A 27725-nucleotide genomic window follows, 5' to 3' on the forward strand; every position below is an offset into this window, starting at 1 on the left:
GAAATGGAGGAAGGGATAAAGGAATATAGAGAATGTTACGGACTATACAGGACAAATTGTTAGTTCTAAAAGGCTTTTGTTTTTATTTTATTCATAATTGCATTTTTTATTTTTATTGTGTAAGGGACATTAGCTAGAGGATCATTGTTTGTTGGAAGGATTGTGGATAAAGGTGTTTTGAAGAGGGAAATTGTGTGGTGTATAGGATCAGGGAAGACATTCCAAGTCTAAGGGCCAGCATGAGAGAAGGCACAGAAGTACTTCTGGGAAAAAAGAAAAAGTATGCGGAGAGAAGAAAGACTGGCAGAATAGATGAGAGTGGTGGATAGCCACTCATGAGATGTAGGGAAGAGCAGAGCTGGAAAGAGTCTAACAAATTGAGTTCAGTTATTTTGAAATTTTTACGCAAAGGACTGTAGAGCCAGTTAGGGGATTCATAAAAGGGGATGATATGGTCAAAAAGTGAGTTTCTTGGTGACATTTTGGATAGATTGGATAGGAGTGAGGCAGTTGTTGGGAAGACTAGAGAAGAGGTTACAATAGTCCAGGTGGGAGGTTATTAAGACATGCACAGGGATTTTGGATGCACTGTAAAGGAGGAAACAGAAGGATTTTAAAACATCTTGAATATGAGGGGTAAATGGGAGGAGTTAAGGATAACATCAGGTGTGTGGGCCTGGAGATTGGAAGGGCTCATGGAATTATCTACTATCATGGAGAAGTGAATATGAAGGAAGGACATGAGTGTGAAATGAAGAGTTCTGTTTTTGTTATGTTGAGGTCCTTCCTCCAGTCCAGAGATATCTTCAGGGATAACTCCAAGCTACTGAAGTTATCCCCTTATAACAGAAATAATTTTGCTCTATTATTTGCATGGTATGATGCACAATTTTCATGCAAAAATACCCTACCTCACTGTTGTAGAAGTACAGTAATATCATGTGTTGGTGGTGCTTTTAAGGATCTCTGAGTATCTTATTTATAAACAACCTTTCAGAATGGTTTGTAAATCTCCCTTATTAAGTTGTTTCAGTGCAAAAAACTTTATAGAAGTTCTTTAACTCAGAAGCACTTTTTTTTCCCATTAAAAGATAAAATAAAATAAAAATATTTGGACCAGTTTGGGATTTTTTCTGTTTTGTTCTCCTGTCCTTAAAAAACCGTGAGGCTATAATATGGCCAGTACTGTTGTGGGTTTTTTGTTTTTTTAAATCACTCTGTTCTCAACTTATTATATAATATGTTGATATTGCAAAGCTTCAGAACAAAGCATGATCTTACATACCAGAAGTGCTTTGCTTTTGGGAGCTGCATGGTGATATAAAGATAGAATATCAGCCACCAATTTGAATGAAATAGCTTTTTTCAGACCCGTAACTCTCTTTTACATTGTTTATTTGTATTTCACACAAATATCCCTATTCTTTAGTTACAGAACTCAAAACTGTCATAGTTTGTTCATTTTCTTTTTTCAGGCTGCTTTACTGAATTCCTTCCCTGCAATCTTTGATGAGCTATTGCAGATGTTCACCGTGCAGGAAGTAGCAGAGTTTGTGAGAGGAACTCTAGGAAGCATGCCCAGTACAGTGCATATCGGACAGTCGATGGATGTAGTTAAGCTGCAATCTATAGCACGCACTGTGGACAGCCGCCTGTTTTCTTTCTCGGGTAAGACAGTAGCATCCATTTGTAACACTTGTAGCTGAATGCCCCTGGTAAATCCAGCAAAGTGATAGTAGGATCCTATTGCATTTTTTGCAGCTGCTTTGTGGAGAACCATACAGTGAAGAATACAAATAAACTTGGAGAAATTGTTAGCTATGTTGTACTTCTGGTGTATGTATGCGCTTTATGTATATATTGTTCTACATATATGGAGCTTTTCCTACAGTGAAGAATGCGGTGTACTCTATGTGATATACTCCCATAAATAAATTTTGTGTGACCTCAGATAGTGTAGAAAACATGAGATTTAGGATACAGAACAATACTCTTAACTAGCATATCCATTGATTAAAAACATACTTATTAAGTGATCATTCAATTATTACCATTATCAGTGCTCAAAGGAATACACTGTGCTACATCTCTAGTATTTTTTCTTATTACAACTGCATTGAACATGACACAGATATGAAGACAATCCCTGCCCCAGCAAGCTTGCAGCCCGAAAGACACTCACTGAAAGAGGAGCTGCAATGAGAGACCCAGGAAAGAGTCACTTTAGATATATATATTTTTTTAAATTCTTAATCTGAACATTTTTATTTTCACATTTGTGGGGTTTATAAAAGGAATGGGTGTTTTGGAGGCATTTGAAAGAGGAAAAGGTGAGAGCCTGGTGCACTGAGTTGGGGAGGTCATTCCATGTATAAGGGTCTGCGTGAAAGAAGTTAAGAAGACTGGAGTGGAAGAAGAAAACAAAAGGGTTTTAGATGCTGGCATATTTGTCCAAAGAAAGGGACAGAGAGGAAACACAGTAGACAGTGAGATCCAATAAGCCAGGGCTGAGTCTGCCAGGGCCTTGAAGATGAGGAAGAGAGAATTAAACTTTAATAAAGTGGGTGGCAAGGGGGAACAAGTGAAGCACATCGAAGAGGGCAGTGATGTTGTCTGACTGGCAGGCAATGGATTCTGTTTCTTTAAATACTTTAACCCTATGAGTTAATATATTTTCCTTAGGGTTCTAAGGGCTGGAGCTAAGTAAACCTGACTCCTCTCTGTTAGCCTCTCCATTTCCTCCTGCTCTCTTTAACAAGGGATTCCGGCATCCAAAGCCCTCCTTTACCTGCCAACCCAACATCTTCTTAACCTCATTGCATTCTAATGAACAGAAAGCATCACAGTTCCTTCCTGTTTCAGAGTGGTAGCCATGTTAATCTGTAGCAGCAAAAAGAATGAGGCGTATTTGTGGCACCTTAGAGACTAACAAATTTATTTGAGCATAAGCTTTCGTGGGCTAAAACCCACTTCGTCGGATGCATGCAGTAGAAAATACAGTAGGAAGTTATATATACACAGAGGACATGAAAAAATGGGTGTTGCCATACTAAATATAACGAGAGTAATCAGTTAAGGTGGGCTATTATTAGCAAGAGAAAAAAAACTTTTGTAGTGATAATCAGGATGGCCCATTTCCAACAGTTGACAAGAAGGTGTGAGTAACAGTAGGGGGAAAAATTAGCATGGGGAAATAGGTTTTACTTTGTGTAATGACCCAACCACTCCCAATCTTTATTCAAGCCTAGTTTAATGGTGTCCAGTTTGCAAATTAATTCCAATTCTGCAGTTTCTCATTGGTCTGTTTTTGAAGTTTTTTTTGTTGGACTATTGCGACTTTGAGGTCTGTAATCGAGTGACCAGGGAGGTTGAAGTGTTCTCCGACTGGTTTTTGAATGTTATAATTCTTGATGTCTGATTTGTGTCCATTTATTCTTTTGCATAGAGACTGTCCGGTTTGGCCAATGTACATGGCAGAGGGGCATTGCTGGCACACGATGGCATATATCACATTGGTAGATGTGCAGGTGTTCCTCTTCCTATTGGCCTGTTTTCCTTGCACCTATCCACTCAAACATGTGGCTGCCTTTGGTGCTGATTTCTATTTTCTCCCAGCACGTGAGTCTTTTGCAGCCTTTCTACAGGGTAAGCCCATTGGCCAGGCATACTAGAGGAAGGAATAAGGAAATCCTAGCAGTGAGGAGTCTGGGCCAATCAGCACTCACTGCAGGCAAGAATCCTGATGTATGGCCTTGCCTCCCAAAAGCCAGAAAACCTCCCTGCTTCCAACATTGCACCCTTTCCACTATTTTGTGCAATGAATACAGTCAGGTCCTTAAGGTGATGAACCCATAAAGATAAGCTAATTTCCTAAGAATTAAATATATACAGAGTTTGACTCACTGAGCTGCTGTAAAAGCAGCATGAAGTGAACAAAGGGCCACACAGCAGGAAATTAATTCTAGCAAATGGCAATTCACACCTGTTGTTTGCAAGCATATTCACAGTATTCTTACCACTTCAAAAGTTATTTTTCCTCCCTTGGTATCTTGCTGTTAATTGATTTATCTCGTTAGACTGACCTCACACTTGGTAAAGCAACCCCCATCCTTTCATATATTTATACCTGCTCCTGTATTTTTCACTTCATGCATCCGATGAAGTGGGTTCTAGCCCATGAAAGCTTATGCCCAAATAAATTTGTTAGTTTCTAAGATGTTACAAGGACTCCTCGTTGTTTTTACATTCACAGTAGTTAACATCAGGCAAGCCATTTAGATGTACCATTAATTCATTGTTTAGTGACTTTGAAATGCATTGCACTGAAAATCTGTTCTGTAGTAATCCCACCAATTAATCAGGCATGCCATTTATCAGAGGGCCAATTAAGTGAATTCTACTGTATCAGCATCCTATATTAATACTAATTCCTCGGTTTCCACATACAGTAACTCCTCACTTAATGTTGTAGTTATGTTCCTGAAAAATGTGACTTTAAGTGAAACGATGTTAAGCGAATCCAATTTCCCCATAAGAATTAATGTAAATGAGGGGGTTAGGTTCCAGGGAAAAAATTTTCACCAGACAAAAGACTATATATATATACACACAGTATAAGTTTTAAACAAACAATTTAATACTGGTACACAGTGATGATGATTGTGAAGCTTGGTTGAGGTGGAGGAGTCAGAGGGTGGGATATTCCCAGTGCCTTACTGCTAAATGATGAACTAGCAATTGGCTGAGCCCTCACGGGTTAATTCTCACACTCTACTGTACAACGCAGCAGGAAAGGAGGGAGGGCAGACCGAGACACACACCCTCTGTGTGTGTGTGTGAGAGAGAGAGAGAGAGAGAGATGCGTATTTCCCCTTTAAGTATGAAGAGTGGGGTCAGAAGTACACTGCCTTGTTAATTAGATCAGCAAGCTGAGACCAGACCGCAGCTGCTGCTGCCTGGAAGCTCCCTCTGTTGTGTGTCCCCCCTGCTCTATGGAAGATGGGGTAAGCGGGGTGCAGGAGAAGAGGGGAGGGGGACACCCTGACATTAGCCCCCCTCTTCTTCCCCCCCACACAGCAAGCAGGAGTCTCAGGGAGCAGCTCCAAGGCAGAGGGCAGGAGCAGCACATGGCAGTGGGGGGAGGGACAGCTGCAATTGCTAGCATGATGGACAGCTGCTGTACAGGGAACTTAGGGGAGTGGGGAGCTGATAGTAAGAGCTGACTGGGGGGGTTGTCGGTCCACCCTGGTTCCAACCACCCACCACCTATCTCCACCTGGCTGCTCTTCCTGCAAGCAGTGGACAAAGCAGGCGGCTGCCAAATGACGTTAGACGGGAGCATTACACAACTTTAAACAAGCATGTTCCCTAATTGATCAGCAACAAAACAACGTTAACCGGGACAGCTTTAAGTGAGGAGTTACTGTACAAAGTTTTTGGATAATATCAAGGTTGCTGAAATTCAGGTCTGTCCTAGAATAATTCTGAGTCTTGTTTCCCTCTTTTAGAATCTCGGCGAATCTTGCTCCCTGTGGTTCTTCATCACATTCACCTTCATCTGAGACAGCAGAAGGAGTTACTCATCTGCTCTGGGATCCTCAGTAGTATCTTCTCCATTATCAAGGCCAGCTCCTTGGTAATCTGCCCATCTGTCTTCTCCATTCCAACACTAAATTACTGAAGCACAATCTGAGATAGTTTCTATTGGATATATATCTTTTTCAGTGAATCTTTTTATAACAGAACTCTAACTTTATTAGCAGCAAGAGAATTCCTTAACTGAACGACCGCCATTGTGTGTATGACTCATAGCATTCTGGTTACAGCATGTTCTTATTGTGAAAACACACACACACACACCTCAGACAAACCCAGCAAGACTGACACTGTTTAATTTTCTTCACCCTAGCCTGGAACTCACTTATCTGTGGTGCTCAAAAGCCCTACCCAGTCCTGTCACTTGCAGTTCTGTAGGAGACAGTAACTAGCACTTTATCATGAATATTAAGAGAACGCTGTAAAATTAGCTAATCAATGAAATCATGCTTATTTTCAGAAATTGCTGCTGATTTAAACAGGTGGCTTTGATCTTTAGGATACTCTTATCTCGAATGCCACCTCAGTCGTTTTTTAAAATGTTCACAGTTTCCTACAGGGCAGTGAAATATCCCAGGTTACTCCAAAGGAGGAAGTCTATGGTGTTTAAAATAAGTCACATCAATGAGTATTTTGAACTGTGCACTGTAGTTCTGTAAGTTTGAATGGGATGAAAGAAACAATAAAATAATGTTCCCACAGAACATAGGGGAAAAGAAGTTGGTCCCATTGTGCCACGGAGTACACAGGTCTCTGATTATGGACTTATATTAGGGCTGGCAAGTGATTAAAAAAATTAATTGCACGATTAAAAAATTAATTGCAATTAATTGCGTGATTAAAAAAATTAATCACGATTAATCGCGCTATTAAACAATAATAGAATAACATTTAAATATTTTGGATGTTTTCTACATTTTCAAATATATTTATTTCAATTACAACACAGAATACAAGGTGTACAGTGTTCACTTTATATTTATTTTTTATTACAAATATTTGCACTGTAAAAAACAAACGAAATAATATTTTTCAGTTCATCTAATACAAGTACTGTAGTGCAATCTCTTTACTGATGAAAATTGAACTTACAAATGTAGAATTATTTACAAAAAAACTGCATTCAAAAGTAAAACAATGTATAACTTTAGAGCCTACAAGTCCACTCAGTCCTACTTCAGCCAATCGCTCAGACAAACAAGTTTGGTTACAATTTACAGGAGACAATGCTTCCCACTTCTAGTTTACAATGTCACCAGAAAGTGAGAACGGGCATTCACGTGGCACTGTTGTAGCTAGCGTCGCAAGACATTTACATGCCAGAGGTGCTAAAGGTTCATATGTCCCTTCATGCTTCAACAACCATTCCAGAGGACATGCGTCCATGCTGATGACGGGTTCTGCTCGATAACGATCCAAAGCAGAACGGACTGACACATGTTCATTTTCATCATCTGAGTCAGATGCCACCAGCAGAAAGTTGATTTTCTTTTTTGGTCGTTCGGGTTCTGTAGTTTCCACATCTGAGTGTTGCTCTTTTAAGACTTCTGAAAGCATGCTCCACAACTCGTCCCTCTCAGATTTTGGATGGCACTTCAGATTCTTAAACTTTGGGTCGAGTGCTGTAACTATTTTTAGAAATCTCACATTGGGACCCTCTTTGCGTTTTGTCAAATCTGCTGTGGAAGTGTTCTTAAAACAAATGTGCTGGATTATCATCTGAGACTGCTATAACATGAAATATATGGCAGAATGCGAGTAAAACAGAACAGGAGACATACAGTTCTCCCCCAAGGAGTTCAGTCACAAATTTAATTAATGCATTATTTTTTTAACGAGCATCATCAGCATGGAAGCATGTCCTCTGGAATGGTGGCCAGAGCATGAAGGGGCATACAAATGTTTAGCATATCTGGGATGTAAATACCTTGCAACACAGGCTACAAAAATGCCATGTGAATGCCTGTTCTCCCTTTCAGGTGACATTTTAAATAAGAAGCAGGCAGCAGTATCTCCCATAAATGTAAACAAACTTGTTTGTCTTAGCGATTGGCTGAACAAAAAGTAGGACTGAGTGGACTTGTAGGCTCTAAAATTTTACATTGTTTTGTTTTTGAGTGCAGTTATGTAACAAAAATAATCTACATTGTAAGTTACACTTTCATGATAAAGAGATTGCACTACAGTACTTGTATGAGGTGACTTGAAAAATACTTTCTTTTGTTTATCATTTTTACAGTGCAAATATTTGTAATCAAAATTAATAATATAAAGTGAGCACTGTACACTTTGTATTCTGTGCTGTAATAGAAATCAATATACTTGAAAATGTAGAAACACATCCAAAAATATTGAATACATTTGAATTGGTATTCTATTGTTTAACAGTGCAATTAATCGTGATTAATTTTTTAATCACGATTTTTTTTAGTTAATCACGTGAATTAACTGTGATTAATCGACAGCCCTAATTTATATCTTTTGATGTGTTCCAATATCCTTCCAACAGGGAGGGAAGAGGTGAGAAGTCATATACTGTAACATTGCAGCCATATGACAGTGTCCTCTATGTAGGGCGATGTTTATTTTCTCCCTCCGAACCTCCATCTCCAGGAACCTCTTTTGGTAACAATTCTTCCCAAGCTTCTCTAAAGTTATCAGAGTCCCATCATGAAGGTTGTTCCTGGCGTGGTTGGAGCTGCACATTTGGCTTGCCATTTCTGTCCTCAGCTACTAATTGTCTGTTTTCTTACTGCTCACTGTAGGAGGCAGATGTAGTGGAGGAGGTTGAGATGATGGTGGAGAGCCTCCTGGATGTACTTTTACAGACTCTGCTTACTATCATGAGTAAATCGCAGTCTCAGGAGGCGGTAAGAGGGCAGCGTTGCCCGCAGTGCACAGCCGAAATCACTGTTAGTAACTAACAATCAGGTTCTATTTCCTGCTTCTCTAACGTTCAGCTCCCTTTATCCCACTCCCTCACAACCACCTACACCTCATTACCATCTCTCCTGCATGAACGATCACAGCTTTCTCTCCTTTCCTTCCCACTCATGAATCCATTCCTTCCACTCTGAAAAAAATCTGTCACAATGTACTAGTCAGGCTGCTTCATGTTTACATCAGCAACTGATGGGGCCCAGAAAGCTTTCCTGCTTGCTATAGTTACTATCTTGGATTACATTTGAAGTTATGATTGCAAATTATCATTTGGTAGTCTCTGGCAGATGCCAATTAGATGATGATTTAGGGCTCCACCTCTAAATGGGCACCAAAATAGCATTGGGAATATCATGATTGCTCACCAGCAGGCCAGTGCCATTCACTTCAGTTCCTGGAGAGATTCTGCTCAACTGATCCACACTTATCACTTCCCACAAATGAAACAGGTGCATCCTTCAGGAGAAGGAAATAACAGATAGGGAATCGAGTGTGTTGCTGAGCTGGGTGGGAGGAAAGGAGCAAAGAGAGATGACGATAGCACCAAACCTGATCTTTGCAAAGGGTGCTAATACGCTTACAGCTGGCCCAAATTACCCAACAGCATGGGCAGGAGCGGCGCCAGGGTTTTTAGCGCCCTAGGCAGGGGTCCTTCCGCGCTCCCGGTCGTTGTCGGCAATTCTGCAGCGGGGGGTTCCTTCCGTGCTCCCGGTCTTCGGGGCACTTCGGTGGCGGGTCCTGGAGCGAGTGAAGGACCCGCCGCAGAATTGCCGCCGAAGACCCGGAGCACGGAAGGACCCTCCGCCGCCGAATTGCAGCCCCCCCAAATCCTGGTGCCCTAGGCGACCACCTAGGTCGCCTAAATGGAAGCGCCAGCCCTGAGCATGGGACAAAGAGGGAATGAGAATTCTTCCTTGTCCTTCGCTAAAAGAAGGGGGAAAGAATAAAATTCCCATCCAGCCTTCTCCCTTCCTGTACTCATTGCATTACATATTCTATCCTAACCCTATTTTTACTTGATTCAAATACTGAGCTGATATCAGCACCACTTGTGTTGTCAATCTCTTCTCCAAAACACTTTCCACCCAGTGTTAATTTTCTTATAAATTGGCTGGGAATTTGAGTGTGTTGAGCAGGTAGATGTACAGTCAGTGCCTCCACACTAGGAACAAAGATGTTTCCTAACCTCTTGTTAGCTAAAATGCAGTAACAAACATAAGGTAAATTCCTAATGAAGACAAGGCAGTTTGTAGGGGTGAGTCTAGGGTTTACCTTCACTTGCTAACATGTTACAACCGCAACTGCCTTTTCCTCACTATGATTTTACATACTTTCGCTTACATCTGTTAGCTAACACATGGTCAGAACACACCTTTTTCTTAATAAAGACAAGGTATTAATGTTAATTGGAGTAGCTCAGAAAAGTTTATAAACATTCCAGAGCATGTGGGCAGATACCTGAGTCCATCTGAAAAAGGAACTTGCCCAGGACACTCCCAGATATAAAATCTCTTCAGAAACATTCTTTATGAACATTCATATTTAGCACAGTATCTGTAATGTGAGACACAAGATTAGGTACTTCTTAAAAAATCTTTGCAATTGTTTAAAAATAAATTGCTTCAATGGCTTAGAGACACAATTGCTACAAGGAGACATAGTCATAGCAGGAAACTAGTAATGTGGAGACAGATACCATTCCTGACTGCCACTGACTTGCAACCTTACCTTTGACACAATGCCTAACCCTTTTATGCTGTACTCTTCAAATGTGTAAAAATGGGGATTTTTACTCACCTTTGTAAAGCACTTTTGAGAGGCTGTGGTGAAAGGAGCTATATAACTGCAAAGCATTATTTACTATGTAAGACCTTGATTTCAGAGCAGCTTCTCCTACATACTGGGAGAGAGAGCCCTTCACTGTCAGTATTGACCATTTAAACTCTGATATTTGTAATAAGTCCTATGAAAAAAAGAGCACACACAGCTGAGCTTCTGAGAGTTTTTGCTATGTATTAACAGGAAATAGAGATAATTTGTCATACAGTATTTTTAATCTCTGCAAATGAACTTCTTCTTCGCGTGCTTGTTCACGTCCATTCCACATTAGGTGTGCGCGCGCTGCGTGCACGGACGTCGGAAACTTTTTTCCTTAGTGGCTGCCATCGGATCGGCAGGGGAGCCCCCTAGAGAGGCGCCTCTATGCTGCTGCATATATACCCCTGCCGACCCGACTCCCCTTCAGTTCCTTCTTACTGTCCATGCTGGTGTTGGAACAACTCTTTCGCTCGCTTGTGAGTGATCCCTTAGCACAGTTGTAGCAGTTATCAGTGGTTAGCAGATATCTGTAGTTAATAGTTACCAGTAGTTAGCACTTCTTTATAGTACATAGTTAAGCTTCCTTTGTTTTAGGTGTCTGGAAGTTGTTTCCAGCACCAGCCCTGGCCCAAGGGTTTAAAGCATGTGCCATGTGCCGCAAGCCTATGCCAATCAGTGATCCCCACGACTCGTGTCTCCGCTATTTGGGGGAATCGCACCAGATTGAGCGCTGCAAGATCTATAAGGCTTTTAAGCCAAGAACAAAGAAAGAAAGAGACTTTCGCCTCAAGCAGTTACTCATGGAGGCCGCGCTGCAACCTACGGCCTCGGACCATCTGGCTTCAGTGCCGGCGTCCTCGGTGTGGAGTGCCCTGGCATCAGTCCGTGATCTGGCGCCGGTGGGGCACCGTAAGCATGTGGCACCAAGGCAACAGGACAAGCCCCAGCACTGCTCGACCTCTCCAGTATGGTTGAAGGGGCAGCCTAAAGGCGATAGAGGGCGCTCCCCACATAAAAGGTGGCACCTTCCAAGGGACCGAGCACTCAGAGGGGCAGTGCGGCCCCAGGACATACACTGGCACCGGTGGCTTTGGCGCCACAGGGCCCATTGAGCCCCGGGCTAAGTGGGTTGACCGCAGAAGAAGGGCTGGAAGACATCCTAGAACAGCCCTCCACCCCAGACACCTTTGAGGTAGCAAAAGACCTCATCGAGCTGTTGGTGGCAAGCCCCCTCCCTGGCAAGGAGAAGCCTCCAGCACCATCACCAAGGGTGCCATCCAGAGGCAAGCCAGCAATGGTGCACCGCTCGAGGTTACCGCCCCGGCACCGCTCCCAGTCGAGCTCAGCCTCTGTGGACTCCCAGTTACCTTTGGCTCAGCGGGACTCGATGGCACTGGAACTGAGCCAGCACACGGCACCGGCTCTGCCGGTGCACCGTCACTAAGCCGGCACTGAGGGGACATAAGGCAGCAGTCCCCGGCCCCGAGCAGAAGGCAGCGATCCCGGTCCTAAGAACATCGGTACCGATCCCGGTCCCGGTTGGTGAGGAGCCACTCTCCAGCCTCCCAATGGCACTGTGCCATGGCACCGCCTTGGCCTTTGAGGTCGGCATCCTCGGAATCCAAGGTTGATTCAGGCCGATCCAGCTATGCCTGCAGGGCATCGGCTAGCAGGGAGCCCTAGACCGTGTGGCATCCCCAATGGGGCCTGCCAGGACAATGGCCCTTTTGGACACCATGGGCCTATCATCAGCAGCAAGGGACCTCCTCCAGAGCTTCAAGGTCCGGCTATTCGGTGCATTGGTCCTGGTCCCCACGCAGACACCCCTCCGCACCCAAGGAGGCTACAGTATCCACGCCGCCAGACGCTTCTCCGGAACACCAGCGAGCGGAAGCGGCACCGAGCCCGAGGCCGTCCCAGGGACAATCAGCCAGGCAGGGCTCGGACATGCCCCCGCCTATGATGAGGAGCAAGAAGAGCAGGTGGAGGAAGCACAGCAGGCCCTCACCTCCTCATCGTCCCCAGACGAAGCTGTGGTGGGCACGGCGGTGTCGGGGCCTCCCCCAATTGACCACAGGGCAGATCAGGAGCTGCTCCGCAGGGTCGCCCAGAACTTGGACCTACAGGCGGAGGAAGCGGTGGAGCAGGAGGATCCTCTGGTGGCCATCCTAAGCCCTAAAGGCCCCTCCAGAATTGCACTCCCGCTTATAAAGACAATTCAGTCTAACTACAAGACGGTCTGGCAACCCCAGCCTCTAGCGCACCGACGGCAAGGGGGGGTGGAGAGGAAGTACTTCGCCCCCTCCAAGGGATACGACTTCCTATTTTGTCATCCGGCCCCCTGTTCGCTGGTCGTCTCAGCCGTGAATGAACGGGAGCGTCATGGCCAGCAAGCCCCGGCTCCCAAGGCCAAGGAGGCTAAACGTTTGGACCTCTTCGGAAGGAAGATCAGCTCCTCTGGGGGCCTCCAATTAAGGATTGCGAACCAGCAGGCAATCCTAAACAGGCACAATTTTAATTCCTGGGCAGCAGTTTCCAAATGTAAAGACTCCTTGCCCCAGGGTTCTCAACCTGAGTTCACGGCCTTCGTGGAAGAGGGAAAGGCAGTTGCCAAGACCTCTTTACAGGCCTCTCCGGACTCGGGAGACGCAGCAGCCAGAACAATTGCCTCAGGTGTGGTGATGAGGCACTCAGCGTTGCTTCAGGCTTTCTGCCAGAGGTCCAGAACACCACTGAGGACCTCCCCTTCAAAGGGTCAGGCCTCTTTTCCGACCAGATGGATGCCAGGCTGCATAGCCTTAAAGACTCCCGGGCAACCCTCAAGTCATTAAGAATGCACACCCCAGCGACTCAGAGGAAGCCATTCAAGCCCCAACCGTTGCAGCAACGGCAGTACCAGCCTCGCCCTAGGCAGGAGCCTTATCACAGGAGGGGCAGAGACAACAGACGCAGGCGGAATAACATGCCTAATCAGGGCCAGGGCAAGCCCCAGCCTGGCAACAAGCAGGGGTTTTGAAGCTACGCTCGAGGACAGCGTACTAACCCAGCTCCTGGATCCTTCCCCATGTTTCCTGGACCACTTATCCCACTTCTACCAGGTGTGGTCCCGTATAATGTCGGACTGTTGGGTCTTGCACACGGTACAAGTGGGTTACACACTACAGTTCTCCTCCTTCCCTCCTACCCACCCTCCTTCCCCGTCCCTCTTCAGGGACCCTTCTCACGAGCAACTCCTTATGCAGGAGGTACCGTCGCTCTTAGAGGCAGGGCGGTGGAGGAAGTCCCTCAGTAATTAAGGGGGAAGGGGTTTTACTCCCGTTATTTTCTCATACCAAAGGCAAAGGGGGGCCTTCAGCCCATTTTAGATCTTTGCGGGCTCAACAAGTTCTTAGTCAAGGTCCGCTTCCGCATGGTCTCCCTAAGCACTATTATCCTGTCTCTGGATCCGGGGGATTGGTACGCTGCCTTCGACAGGAAAGATGCATACTTTCACATCACTATTCAACCCGCTCACCGGCAGTTTCTGCGGTTCGCCATAAACCAGTACCATTACCAGTTTGCGGTCCTCCCGTTCGGCCTGGGGGCAGCCCCCCACATGTTCACGAAATGCATGCCAGTAGTGGCAGCCTTTCTGCGAAAGAGGAGAATACGGGTATACCTATACCTCGCTGATTGGCTCCTCGTGGGTTGGTCCGAAGAGGAGGTCTGCTCCCATGTGACGGTGGCTCTGGATGCGTTCTGCAGGCTGGGTCTTCTCGTCAACATGCCCAAGTCTTCCCTGATACCAATGCAAAGGCTGGAGTTCATCGGGGCACTGCTGGACTCAGTGCAGGCGCAAGCGAGCCTCCCAGAATCCAGATTCCTGGCCATCCAGCCTGTCATAGACTCGATGCTAAGGTTCCCCACTACCACGGCCAGATGCTGCCTACAGCTCCTGGGGCACATGGCGGCGTGCACTCACATAGTCAAATACGCTCGACTACGGCTCAGGACTTTACAAGTGTGGCTTGCCCGGTTGTATCGCCCAGGCAGAGATCCCCTAGACCTTGTCGTGACAGTTCCGGCCCAGGTGTTGGACTCCCTATGAAGGTGGCTCAATTGGCCAGTAGTATGCGAGGGTATCCCCTTCGCCGCACCGCAGCCTGCTCTGATGCTGGTGACAGACACGTCAGACCTCAGCTGGGGAGCTCACTTAGGGGACCTAAGAACACAGGGTTTGTGGTCCAAGGCCGAGGTGTCGCTCCACATCAATGTGAAGGAGCTCAGGGCGGTTCGTCTAGCCTGCCAAACCTTTCACGCTACTCTGGAAGGTCACAGAATGACAGTTCTGACAGACAACACCACCGCCGTGTTTTATATAAACAAGCAGGGCGAAGCCTGCTCCTCTCCCCTCTGCCGAGAGGCCCTTCTCCTGTGGGACTTTTGTGTAGCCTGCTCCATCCATCTCATAGCATCATACCTCCCGGGAGAACGAAACAAGCTAGCGGACAGCCTCAGCAGGTCGTACTGCATGCACGAGTGGTCGATGAGATCGGACATCTTGCAATCAGTCTCCCAGAAGTGGGGGTTTCCCCAAATGGACCTCTTTGCCACCAGGAAAAACAGCCAATGTCCGCAGTTTTGCTCTTTCCAGAACCACAGTCCGGGCTTGGTCGCAGACGCATTTGCGATCCCTTGGAGCGGGACTCTGAAGTACGCCTTTCCTCTGCTCCCGCTCATCCACAGAGTCCTCCTCAAAGTTCACAGGGACAGGGCGATGATAATTTTGATCGCCCCGGCTTGGCCTTGTCAGCACTGGTTTACAATCCTGCTAGAGCTGTCAGTGGCCGCCCTGATTGCCCTGCCCCTGCACCGGGATCTCATCACGCAGGACTGCGGGCGCCTGCTCCACCTGGATCTGCAGTCTCTGCATCTAGTGGCATGGAAGCTCTCTGGCTAAACGCTATGGAGAGCCAGTGCTCTCTTCCGGTACGACAGATTCTCTTTGGCAGTAGGAAACCGTCCACTAGGGCGGCCTACCTAGCCAAGTGGAAAAGATTTTCCTGCTGGTGTGAGTCTAAGCAGATACAGCCACTCCAGGCCACTATTCCAGTTGTCCTAGACTACCTCCTGTACCTCAAGCATCAGGGTCTCGCTCCTTCCTCAATCAGAGTGCATCTAGCTGCCATATCGGTGTTCCACCCGGGGGAATCCGGATGCTCTGTATTTTCTAACCCCATGGTGGTGCAGTTCCTCAAGGGACTGGAGAGAGTGTTCCCCAACTCACGCCCGCCGGTCTCTCCCTGGAACCTTAATCTGGTCCTTTCCAAGCTTATGGGGCCCCCGTTCGAGCCCCTGGCCATTTGCTCTCCCCTTCACCCCTCCTGGAACGCGGCGTTCCTGGTGGCCATTACGTCAGCGAGGAGGGTGTCCGAGTTGAGGGCCCTAACCCCAGAGCCTCCTTATATAGTTTTTTATAAGGACAAAGTGCAACTCAGGCCACACCCTAAATTCCTCCCTAAGATAGTCTCACAGGACATTTGTTTGCCAGTGTTCTTTCCCAAACCACACACGGACCCGAGTCATCGTAGGCTGCACACTCTGGATGTCCGAAGGCCCTAGCGTTCTATTTAGAGCGAACGAAACCTTTCCGCAAGTCAACGCAGTTGTTTGTCGCCATAGCTGATAGAATTAAATGGCTACCGGTCTCGGCGCAACCTATATCATCGTGGATTCTGGACTGCATACGCGCGTGCTACGAGGTCGCCACGGTTCCAGCCCCGGCAATCACGGCTCACTCGACGAGGGCACAAGCGTCCTCAACAGCTTTTTTGGCACACGTCCCGATCCAGGAGATCTGTAAAGCAGCCACCTGGTCATCAGTGCACAAATTCACAGCCCACTACACAGTCAACCAGCAGGCCAGATATGACACGGCCGTTAGCAGGGCTGTTCTTCAATCAGTTGCTCCATGACTCCTACCCTCCTCCTATGGTAAGGTTGTGAGTCACCTAATGTGGAATGGACATGAACAAGCACTCGAAGAAGAAAAACGGTTACCTCCTTTCGTAACTGTTGTTCTTCGAGATGTGTTGTTCACATCCATTACACTTCCCACCCTCCTTCCCCTCTGTCAAAGTCTCCAGCAAGAAGGAACTGAAGGGGGGTCGGGTCAGCAGGGGTATATATGCACCAGCATAGAGGCGCCACTCTAGGGGGCTCCCCTGCCGACCCGACAGGAGCTGCTAAGGGAAAAAGTTTCCGACGTCCATGCACGCAGCGCGCGCACACCTAATGTGGAATGGATGTGAACAACACATCTCGAAGAACAACAGTTACGAAAGGTAGGTAACCGTTTTTTTTCTTTCATATGCATTGGTGCCATTTCAGACCCCACCTTTTATCTTCTATCTCAGGTTGAATTTTACATCTAAAAAATTCTTTGATTGTCTGGACTAAATAATTCTTCCTTTACTTGACAGGGAGAGTATGTGTCCTGTCTCTTGTCTCTGCTTCGTCAGATGTCAGACACTCATTTTCAACATTTATTGGACAACTTCCAGAGCAAGGATGAGCTAAAGGTAGGACATAACTTCATGGTTTTTAGAAGCAGCTATTAAATATTAACCTCAGAAATCAGATAGATGACAATGCAGAAAGTGTTTTCACTTATTCTGCTGAACATCCACATTCACTATAGATATAGTCACTATTTGTTTCATATACTTAGTTTATTATTATTAGAGAAAAGGATGGTCCAGTGGTTAGGGCACTAGCCTAGGAGTTGGGAGTCCCTACCTCCAGCCCAGGCTTCCTATGTGACCTTGAACAAACCACCGAAGGTATGTCTACACTGCAAAGAAAAACCCATGGTGCTGAATCTCAGAGCCTGGTTCCATTGACTTGGGCTCATGGGACTCGGATTGCAGGGCTAAAAATAGCAGTGTAGACATTCACGCTTGGGCTGGAGCTGATGGGGAGGGTCTCAGACCCTGGGCTCCAGTCCGAGCAGGAACATCTAAACTGCTATTTTTAGCCTGGAAGCTCAAGTTCTGCAAGCCCAAATCTGTTGACCCAGGCTCTGAGACTGCTGCAGGGTTTTCTCTGCATTGTAGACATTCCCAGAATCTCTCTAGTATGTCTACACTGCAGCTCGGAGGTGTGATTCCCAGTGTGGGTAGACAGACTCACGCTAGCTCAACTTGAATTAGTGGAGTATGGATATTGTGGCACTAGCAGTGGCTTAGGGTAGCTGCCCAAGTACAAGCCTGCCCAACCCTTTGGGTCTGCGCTCAAGTGACTAGCCCAAGCCAGTGCCGCAGTTTCCACACTGCTATTTTTAGTGTGCTAGCATGAATCTGTCTACCCACACTGGGAATAACACCTCTCAGCTGCAGTTAGTTAGCACTTCCCTACCTCGTGGCAGTGGTGTGAGGATAAATACATTAAAGATAGCAAGGTGTTCAGATCATATGGTAATAGGGAGCAGATAAATACCTGGGGTAGATATCATTATGGTACTTTGTGGAACATAGCCTGAACTACAGACTAGTAGTCTGTACAGACTAGAAAATCCAAAGTAGTTTATTCTGTAACCTATTGAAGGGCATGGAATCTACATAGGAACTCATTTAAGAAAAGGTTTGAAGTTTGTTCTTATGTCAAAAGATAATTATATTCCAAGGCTGACTTTTGCATACCAAGCAGAGAAAAGTCAACAGCAAATTTTTTCTTGGTTTGTTGGAGTATTGGCCAGCCTAATCCACCTGGTATGCTTCGACAAGCACCCCAAATTCCCTTTTGTGAGTGGTGACCTAAATCATAGCTACTAGTGGCCAAGAGAGAGTTGCTTAGTACACATTTTATGTACCCTCACTGGTGGCTTCCCAACCATCATCTGCTTTGAGGTGTCCATCTCAAAGGGAGAGAAGCCTACCTGTTACCTTCGCATCTTTATGAAGGCAGCATGTCTCAGACCACAGTAAATGGCTGTGAAGTGCAGAATAACTTCAAGAAGCAATACATAAATCTGATGGAAGTAACAGTCATGCTGTCACTTTCCTTTCACAGTATGATGATGGGGTTACATACAAAATGTTTTTGTGGCTAGTGTGACAGCTCAGTAATAGAGTGAATAGTAATACCAAACTGACACCATGGTAGAAACCTGTTAAAGCACTGAACAAACAAGGTGGAACAGGATCTGAAGTGCTTTTGGAAGAGGTTGTCAACTTCCAATTATTGTATATAACAATGAAAATGTATCCTGAGAAAGGCTGGGAGGCTCAGAGATATAGACTTTGGGATAACAGAGCCTCTTACCTCTAGGTGGCTAGGTTGAATGGAGCACAAATTGGTAGTGATCTAAAGTTGACTTTTGATGACTTCTTCAATAGTCCACATGATAAGAGTTGGCACTCTTATACTGAGTCTTAAGGAGATATGGAATATACATAAGAGTAGAGCTTGTTGGAAATTTTTGTGGAATTTTTTAACAGAAAATGTTGGTTTCATCATAATTGAAATATTTCTGAAAAAGTTGTCAGTTTTGATCAAATTTCAAAACAAACAAATATCATTTCAGATTTCCAAATTTTGCTTTGGGATTTGAATTTTTGCTTTGGAAATTCCAAAATTTCATTTTGAATTCTATTTTATTTGTACCTGTTTTTATTGTTACATTATTTTTACATTATTTTATGTCAGTAGCATTGCTCATTATGCACTGTAGCTACTGACTCATAATATTATATAATAGTTTAAATATTCTATTTTAATATATATTTTATTTTTAAAATCATTAAGGGCAGCTACTAAGATGTTTCAGTCAGTACTAAGAAGCAGCTGCCTTTAATGATATTTACTACATCTACATGTAATGAAATAATATTAAATGTAATAAAAATTAAAAAATCAAATCAAATCAAATTTGAAACAAAGTTTTGAAATTCCGGAACAAAAAACAAGCTTCCAAAACAAAACTGAGAAATCCAAAATGAAATTTCAAAATTAATGTCTTCCAAAACTGTATTTTGGGGGACGTGGGGGGGGAAGAATTTCGGGTAATTAGGAAATTTCAAAAATATTTGTTTTCTATCTGAATCAGAAAAAAGGAATTTTGAATTTCCCACAAACCAGAAATTCAAAGTTTTAGCCATCTCTATTGAGGAGTTCACTTAAGAAAAGTTTTGAAGTTGTTCTCACCTGACATCACAAATACCACTATCACAGCTGGCAACCTTCTTGATAGTCTCAGTAAAAAGACCTGTGATTAAATTGGCTATGGAGATAGAGATGGAACTATGTTGGTATAACAACAATAATGTATACCCCTTGTATGGGTTAAGAGATGATTACTATCACTGTTATATAAAAGTGAAAAATGAGGCAGATAGTGACTCGCTAAGTGATTTATTCAGAGTCAAAAGGTAAGTCATTGGCAGAGCCAGGATTTGATCTCAGGAGTTTTTCCTCAATCCTTTGCTCAGGACTACATCACAGACACAGTCTCTCTCTCTCTCTCTCTCTCTCTCTCTCTGAAGTGGTCCTTCTGGAAACAGACATCTGGGTGGGATGCCTTTAGCAAGTCCTTTCTTCATCATAAATGGGATCTTATATTACCATATTACATTAAAAAAAAATCTTTTATAGGTTATTTTATGACAGGGGTGCATAGAACCATGAAAACATACCCTTTTAAATATAAATTAAATAAATAACAATTCCTCCAAAAGGCACACTGGGAACTCAGACCAGAATTCTGCATGACACTATTGAAATGTCATATGGAATAAAGTAAAATGAAGTTCTGCATTGTAAGCTTTAAAATATAGGAGAATGTACCTGCTGAAAACAACTGTATCTGCCTCATTCCCATATATGCTGCTTCCATGTTTTGAGCTATGTAGCGTAGTGACACACAGGGATCAAGCAAGGAAAACATAATTAGCTTAATTGTCTTGGCTGTGGCTAGGAAAGTACATTTGCCTACAGCTGCCACTGCTTATTATTCTCTTCTTTCTGTGTATTAGGAGTTCCTGCTGAAGATTTTCTGTGTGTTTCGAAACCTGATGAAGATGAGTGTCTTTCCTCGGGACTGGATGGTGATGAGGTTGCTCACCAGCAAGTGAGTGAGGACATGTTTAAAGCACTGAAAGTTTGTATGAAAACTCTGTGGGTGCTCTAAATTAGGACTTCTCAATCCCAGAGAAACAGTGTGTTTTAGTGGACTGAGGGATGGGACTCCAGGCAGGAACTCCTCCTGAGTACTAATCCTGGTTCTGCAAAGTTACTTAAGCTATCAGGGCCAAATTAGGGCTTTTGTCAATGAATGATCACTTGCGTGTACAAGTTTTACATGCTACCAGTGGGCACTCATACTATATAGTTAATACTATAAACTTTTTTTTTCCACAAAAACCAAGTGCAAATAGGCTTCCTGTATGTAAATTCTATCATTTATGCACACAAGTGATAGTGAGCTAAAATGATCTGCCCAAAGTTGGTCACATATGGAGTATATTTACCTCTTTGTACATCTGCCCCTTTGTCTGTTTTCCCATCTGTAAAGTTTAGGTAATTGCTTTGCTTAGGTCCATTGCTTTGAAGACAGGCAACACTCTTTAAGTGTTGAGTAGAACTAGATACCAATTCCGGTTAGCTATGACTGTATCCACAAGTATCCCTCAAATCCTTCCCTGACTGAGGGAGGCATGGTTTCCTCTTGCCATGGGCTAGATGCACTTCGTCAATAGTCTGAGGTGCAAGGAGTGACAACCAAGTTATTGAAATGGAAGGAGCTTCTAAGGAATATATAGCACTTGAATATATAGTGCTTGTGGTCTTAATTTTCCTTTTACCTACATTGTTACCTCTGTCTTCATTGTGTCTCAATTTAAAAAACAGCAACAAAACTCACCAAGGAGTTTGTGCCTGGTGCACTGCCTTGGGCTACTGCTCCTGGCAGTACCAGCATCCCTATTGGTTCTAAAACTGCTCTTTGGGTGAAAGACCAGAGCAACTCAGCTTAGATCAGTGGTGGACTCAATTTTTTTTAGAAAAGGAGGGGCAGACCACAGTCCTTAAATCAGATGACAAAGTATCAGATTGAAATCATTATTTTTTTGATTATGCAGTTGACATTTGGGCTTGAATGTATTTAGTTTTGTTTTTTATTTTTGTCTTGTCAAGCTTTTTCTGTTGTTTTTAGGAGGTAGCAGCAGCAGGCTGAGAGCCAGGATTATACCCAGAGGCTGGGATTACGTACTAGTGTCTCATTTTATTAGCTAACCTAACTGTAGCATCACAGTTGACTAACTGAACTACTGGTGGGGTCCATATTGCAAGATGATGTCATGGACCTCTTCCTGAAGGCTGATTGGTCAGCTGTGGTGTTGTATGCTCTATGAGTTCACAGTGCTAATGAGAAGTGAAAGAAGTGGCTTATAAATATAAAGTAAAATGACCTGGTTACCTAGATAGCCTGATCCTGCTAGCACCACTTAGCTGGAAATCTCTTCAAGTTGAAATAAAGTGCATTTATCAATGTCACTGAAAGTATCACATGAATGAGATGCTGAGCTTTAGCCTATTACTTTTTTATACCAAAGCAAATTAGACTTCGTTAATTCTTGCATGTTGTTACATGATTTATTCCCATTTAATTAAAGGCTTTTATGCACCTACAAAAAAAGTAAGTTTCCCAGTGAACCCAGAGTTTACAAAATATTACCAAAAATGTACAGAGGAGATCAATTTACAGCAAAGTCCAAAAACTGTAGAGGATTGTGCCTCCCTGAAAAATTCTGCCTTTTTTATTAAAGAAATGCACAGAAACAAAAATAAGTAAAAAGAACAGGAGACTAACTAAGGTGCCACAAGTACTCCTGCTGCTACTCTGAAAAAAATAAGTAAGTTATTTTTGTTCCTTTATTTATTAATTGCAGTAATGGACTTTTGAAAATAAACTCAAGAATTACAAAGATACTCTTCCGTTTCCAAAATCTACAATATTTTAGGAAAACATATTTGTGAATTCTGCCTTGCATTATTTAATATGAAGTTTTGTTTAAAAAAAAAAAAACACAGTGACCTTTATGGTGATATCTAGAAATTACTGCATAAAGAAAGAGTGCCAAAATGCATTTTGAAATATAACAGAAACCACCAGTGCTCAGAGCTACTCAAAGACTCTTTGAATGTGATTTGTACTGCAAATTGAAAAGGATCTTTTTTTTAATTATAGTATCATAGTTACGACAGTCCAGTACCTGTCCTCTGCCCTGCACAAGAACTTCACAGAAACAGACTTTGATTTTAAGGTAAGGTTTGAAATCTGGAAAATTTCATGACATCCTTTAAAACCAGCAGCAATGCAGGAACAGCGGCTACTCTATGTTAATGGATTATGTTCACTATGTTTTGTTAGCTCAGAAAATAAACTAGCTGATACAGTCATCAAACTCTGCTGAGGCTTTGACTGAACTGGGAAATCCCAGAAGAGCAAAAGCATTATGAATTCTAAGGGTTTGAAAAGTGAGACCGCTTGCATTGGCTAAAGTCAAGAATGTATAGTGTCTAATGTAATTCAAAGCACACTCTATGGTGTGGTTTAGGGGTATGAAAAAGTGTTCACTAGGAATATTTGAAACTACCAAACTTATTTCACTTTTGGCTTAAGGCAGAGTTGAATTCAGGTGTCGAGAGGTGAAAGGCCTGTCTGAAGCCCCAGCACTGCCTTGCTGCTGAGTTCTTTTAATTGTCATTCCCTCCAGTATTTGTATAATTCCTGGGACTGATTTAACTTATTTTATTATTACATCTGGTTTATTTAGACATAATTATATATTTTCCTCTGACTTAAGGTGGAACAACCTGATGCCATCTGTAAAATGTATGCATGGCATGTATGTTTGTGTTCAGAACTTGTTCTGCCTTTGGACTAACATGTGTTTAATTTCCTTCCTGTTTTCTAGGTGTGGAACTCCTATTTCAGCTTGGCAGTTCTGTTTATAAACCAGCCAAGCCTGCAGCTAGAAACTGTCACTCCAGCTAAGAGAAAGAAGATTCTGGACAAGTAAGAATATGATCTCCTTGCCTCCGAAACTCTGATTTTTTCCATCACCTCAAAAGTAGGACATACGTTTTTATCACAAACTCCCATACATTACAGGCAGTGGGAGGATTTGCCCCAGAAAAATCATAAGTAGAGATCATAGGACAATTATTCAATAATTAGATGAATCCCTTGATGTTCTTAAAAAGTATAACCTTGGTTTACATATTAATTTAATTGCATTAGATCACCAACTTGCTGCATTTTGTCCCATTAAGGGGTTGTGTCTATGCCGTCTCTTTCAGATATGGTGACATGCGAGTGATGATGGCATATGAGTTATTCAGCATGTGGCAGAACCTGGGTATGTCTCTCTGTCTCCTGTTCTCCTCCTAATCACCAAAACTAAAGTTGTCTAAGAATTGCATTACTAATATTCAGCTTTAGTGGTGTAAAACCACAGCACTCATGCTGGGTCTTATAGTTTCTTCAGGAATTTTCAACTAAAAAAAATGAGTTTCTGCATAGCTCCATGGTGATATTTTTCTCATTTGAAATAACTCATTTCTATGAATTTGAATACTTTACTCTCAAATCTTGTAGGGACTGGTTTCAACAGCTTTTCTTTGGTATTCCCAGATGATGTACTGCATTAGCATTTGGAAATCCCTGCTATTGTGCTGCAATCTAGTCTAGTATTTGAAATACGCTTCTACACTCTTGACTTTAATCTGGTCTATGTTGGCACAGCTGAAACTAAACCTTTCCAGCTGTGTCCAATTTCATCCATTTGGAAATGGTACAACAGAACAAGTCAGGGTGATGCAGAATTCTAAAAGTGCACAGTTAGCGATCATGTACAGACGTGACATGCAGTAAAGTGCATATTTATGAGTGCTGTATTAATGTGTCTAATAAGCATGATAACAAATTCTCTGATACTGGTTTAAAAAAACAAGTTTGCCCACAATTATGCAATATTTTTTACACCAGTTGTAATAGACTTACATTTCTGTAAGTCATTTGAATTTGTACCACATGATATTTGATTAAGACACTGGAATGTTACTAAATCAACACAGCATATATTGAATGTACTAAAACTAGCTAACTGATCACTCACAAAATGTGATTGTAAATGGGGAATCATAATCAAGCAAGTGTGTTCTTAGTGGAGCCCCTCAGATATCATTTATTGGCCCTATGCTATTTAACATATTTATCGGTCTGGGAAGAGTACATACAATCATTCCTGGTAAAGTTTGTAGATGACATAAAGATTGGGTGAGTAGTAAATAATGAAGAGAATAAGTCCCTGCTACAGAATGATCTGGATCACTTGGTAAACTGGACGCAAGCAACAAATAAGCTTTCAATGTGGCTACATATAAAATCCTACATCTAGGAACAAAGAATGTAGGCCTTACTTTTAGGATGGGGAGATTCTGTCCTGGCAAGCAGTGACTCCAAAAAGGACTTGGGGGTCATGGTGGATAATCAGCTGAACAAGATCTCCCAGAGTAAAGCTGTGGCCAAAAGCGCTAATGTGTTTCTTGATTATAAAAGAACAGGGAATGTTGAATAGGAGTAGAGGGGTTATTTTACCTCTATATTTGGCACAAGTGCAACCACTACTGGAATATAGTGCCCATTTCTGGTTTCCAAAATTCATGAAAGACATTGATATTGGAAAGGATTCAGAGAAGAGACACAAAAATGATGAGAGGATTGAAAACATGCCATATAGTGAAGAACCCAAGGAGCTCAATCTGTTAGCTTAACAAAGACAATATTAAGGGGTTACTTGATCTCAGTCTATAAGAATCTATGTATGGAACAGGTAATAGAGGGCTCTTCAATCTGGCAGACAAAGATATAACAAGATCTAATGGCTGGAAATTGCAGCTAGACAAATTCACCCTAGAAATAAGGCATACATTTTTAACAGTGAGGGTATTATCCATTGGAACAACTTACCAAAGGTTGTGGTGGATTCTCCGTCACTGCCAATTTTAAAATCAAGATTGGATGTTTTTCTAAATGATATTGTCTAGTTCAAACAGGAATTAATTCAGGGAAATCCTATGACCTGTGTTATACATGAGGTTTGATTAGATGATAACAATGATCCCTTCTGGCCTTCAGGGGTAGGAGGTTTGTATAATTTTTGGTGGTGCCCAGAACGGGTCCAAGTCCCACCTTTCCCCCCCCACACACACACACCCCCCTGTCTAAGGCTCTGAGATGGAGTTTGGGTGCTAGGTGCAAGCTCTGGGCTGGGTGTTGGGGTGCAGGAGGGGGTTTGGAGTGCAGGCTCTAGGAGAGAATTTGGGTACGGGATGGGTGTGGGCTCTGGATGCAGGCTTTGGGCTTGGACAGTGGGTTGGGGTGCAGAAGATGGTGTGGGAGGGGGTGTTGGGGTCCCGAACATTGGTGGAGCCGGGCCCCCCGGGCCCTGAATTTGCTGGAGCCCAGGCACTATGGACCCATACAACTCGCCGCCCCTGCTGGCTTTATAATCTACAAAATTATGAATTGTACTTATTTCTGATCTAAATAACATCTTCTGGTTGAAGTGAGCTGGGGTGCAGTCTAGCATCTTATGGCTTGTGCCACATCACATTGGCATGGAATGTATCACATTGACTCCACTGTATTAGTTATGTTAGAAACACACTTTGCTTCTCATTATTTGTCTGAAAAGCAGATAGCAATATTTATGAAATTGTTAACAGGCTTAAACAAATGTCACATGCAGCTTAAAAGACAAAATCCAGTACTTCTAAATTGTAATCGTCCGGATCATGATTTTGAGGAACATACCAAACTTTATGCTTCACATACACAATGACAGAAAAGATATGAGTTTTAATATTGCAGAGTTAATGACATATGCTCCCCTAGGGATTAAAAGTTACTCTCTCTTTAAATCAAAATCATTCTTTTCTGCTTTTCCTGATTTATTTATTTCTCTCTTCCTACCCCTGCCTTTTTGCAATTGTGGGACCACCTAAGAGTCTGATTAATTTACTAGAGGAAAACCTCCAATATGTAGGTGTATGTTGGATTCCCAATTTAACCTGAAAGATAATTTTGGGGAGAAATGATATCTCAAAACAATATTACCCTATCAGTGTGTTTTGTTTTTTTTTCCAGATAATTTTGTTTTATTTACTAAAGTTTCACAGTGGAAGCACACTATAAAAGCAATTGCTAACAATGCTGTATATTCCTGCTACTTAGAGTGACACTGTTTGGTTCGAAGTCAAGGTTCTTATCCATTTGATTGCAAATTTCACACCACTGAGGTTAAGGAACTCTAAAAAGTCTAAAGGACATGTAGCTGATCCATTAAATACTATTGCCACAGTTCCTTTGAAAAAGCCCTTTCTTCTTAGGAGCCCGAGCCTCCAAAACAGCAGTGGAATCTCTCAATCTTCTCTGGCAGAATTAATGCATGCTGGCACATAAAGGTGGAGCAGCTATTGAATGAGTTTCCCTGTAGGATCTGCGGTTTCTGCTAAATGTAAAGATTAATTAATGTAAAGATAACCAGGCAGACTTCGCCATGGAAAATGGAAAACTTAAAGTACCATTAATTTGATAATTTTTGGAGAAAGAACCTGTTTGCTTCTTCAAGCTTAATGCAGGGACAGGTTACATGTGTCTTTACCAAAGAGTCTCACCTTTTTCTCAGCCAGGGCTGGCTCTAGGCACTAGCCGACCAAGCACGTGCTTGGGGCGGCAGCTCAGAAGGGGCAGCCAATGTTGGGGTGACGGGGGGCGCTTGAGGGGTTTTTTTTGTTTGTTTGTTTTTGTTTCAGTCGGGCAGCGCGGGGGTGTTTCGGCAGTGCGGTGCTGGGGAAGCAGGGGTTTGGGCGGCCCGGTGCGGCGCTCGGGGATTTGGGCGGCCCGGTGCGGCGCTCGGGGATTTGGGCGGCCCGGCGCAGCGTGGGGGTTTGGGTGGCCTGGCCCGGTGCGGCGCTGGGGGGGGGCAGGGGTTTGGACGGCCCGGTGCTCCGGGGGTTTGGGTGGCGCAGCGCTCGGGGGGGGTTGGGGGGTACGGTGGCCCGGCGCAGCGCTGGGGCGGGAGTTTGAGTGGCCCGGCGCTCCTGGGATTTGTGCGGCCCGGCCCGGCGCTGGGGGCGGGAGTTTCGAAAGCCCGGCACAGCGCTCGGGGGTGGGGGGGAGTGTCGACGGCGCAGCGCTTGGGGGGGGGGGGGGGGAGGGTGTTACGGCGGGGCGGCACTTTTCTTTTTTGCCTGGGGCGGCAAAAGAGTTAGAGCCGGCCCTGTTCTGAGCAAGGAATGATAAAAAAAGGAAGGCTTTCATTAAATAT

At 43.8% G+C, this 27725-nt stretch overlaps 1 protein-coding gene across 14 annotated transcripts in view; it reads left to right on the plus strand.

The window, feature by feature from the left end:
* The window catches only part of DOCK3 (dedicator of cytokinesis 3), a 642920-nt gene that overhangs the window by 517330 nt on the left and 97865 nt on the right, over positions 1 to 27725 (plus strand). For 13 of the 14 annotated variants that reach the window (XM_065551338.1, XM_065551344.1, XM_065551339.1 and 10 more), the window contains exons 24-31: positions 1476 to 1668; positions 5508 to 5635; positions 8361 to 8507; positions 16815 to 16913; positions 20364 to 20458; positions 22577 to 22652; positions 23307 to 23407; positions 23692 to 23750. In XM_065551338.1, the coding sequence (XP_065407410.1) occupies positions 1476 to 1668; positions 5508 to 5635; positions 8361 to 8507; positions 16815 to 16913; positions 20364 to 20458; positions 22577 to 22652; positions 23307 to 23407; positions 23692 to 23750 (898 nt within the window). The remainder of the gene's footprint in view (positions 1 to 1475; positions 1669 to 5507; positions 5636 to 8360; positions 8508 to 16814; positions 16914 to 20363; positions 20459 to 22576; positions 22653 to 23306; positions 23408 to 23691; positions 23751 to 27725) is intronic. The other variant, XM_065551341.1, reaches the window with a different exon arrangement.

This window comes from Chrysemys picta, chromosome 7, assembly GCF_011386835.1.
Source record: "Chrysemys picta bellii isolate R12L10 chromosome 7, ASM1138683v2, whole genome shotgun sequence".
Lineage (NCBI taxonomy): Eukaryota > Metazoa > Chordata > Testudines > Emydidae > Chrysemys > Chrysemys picta.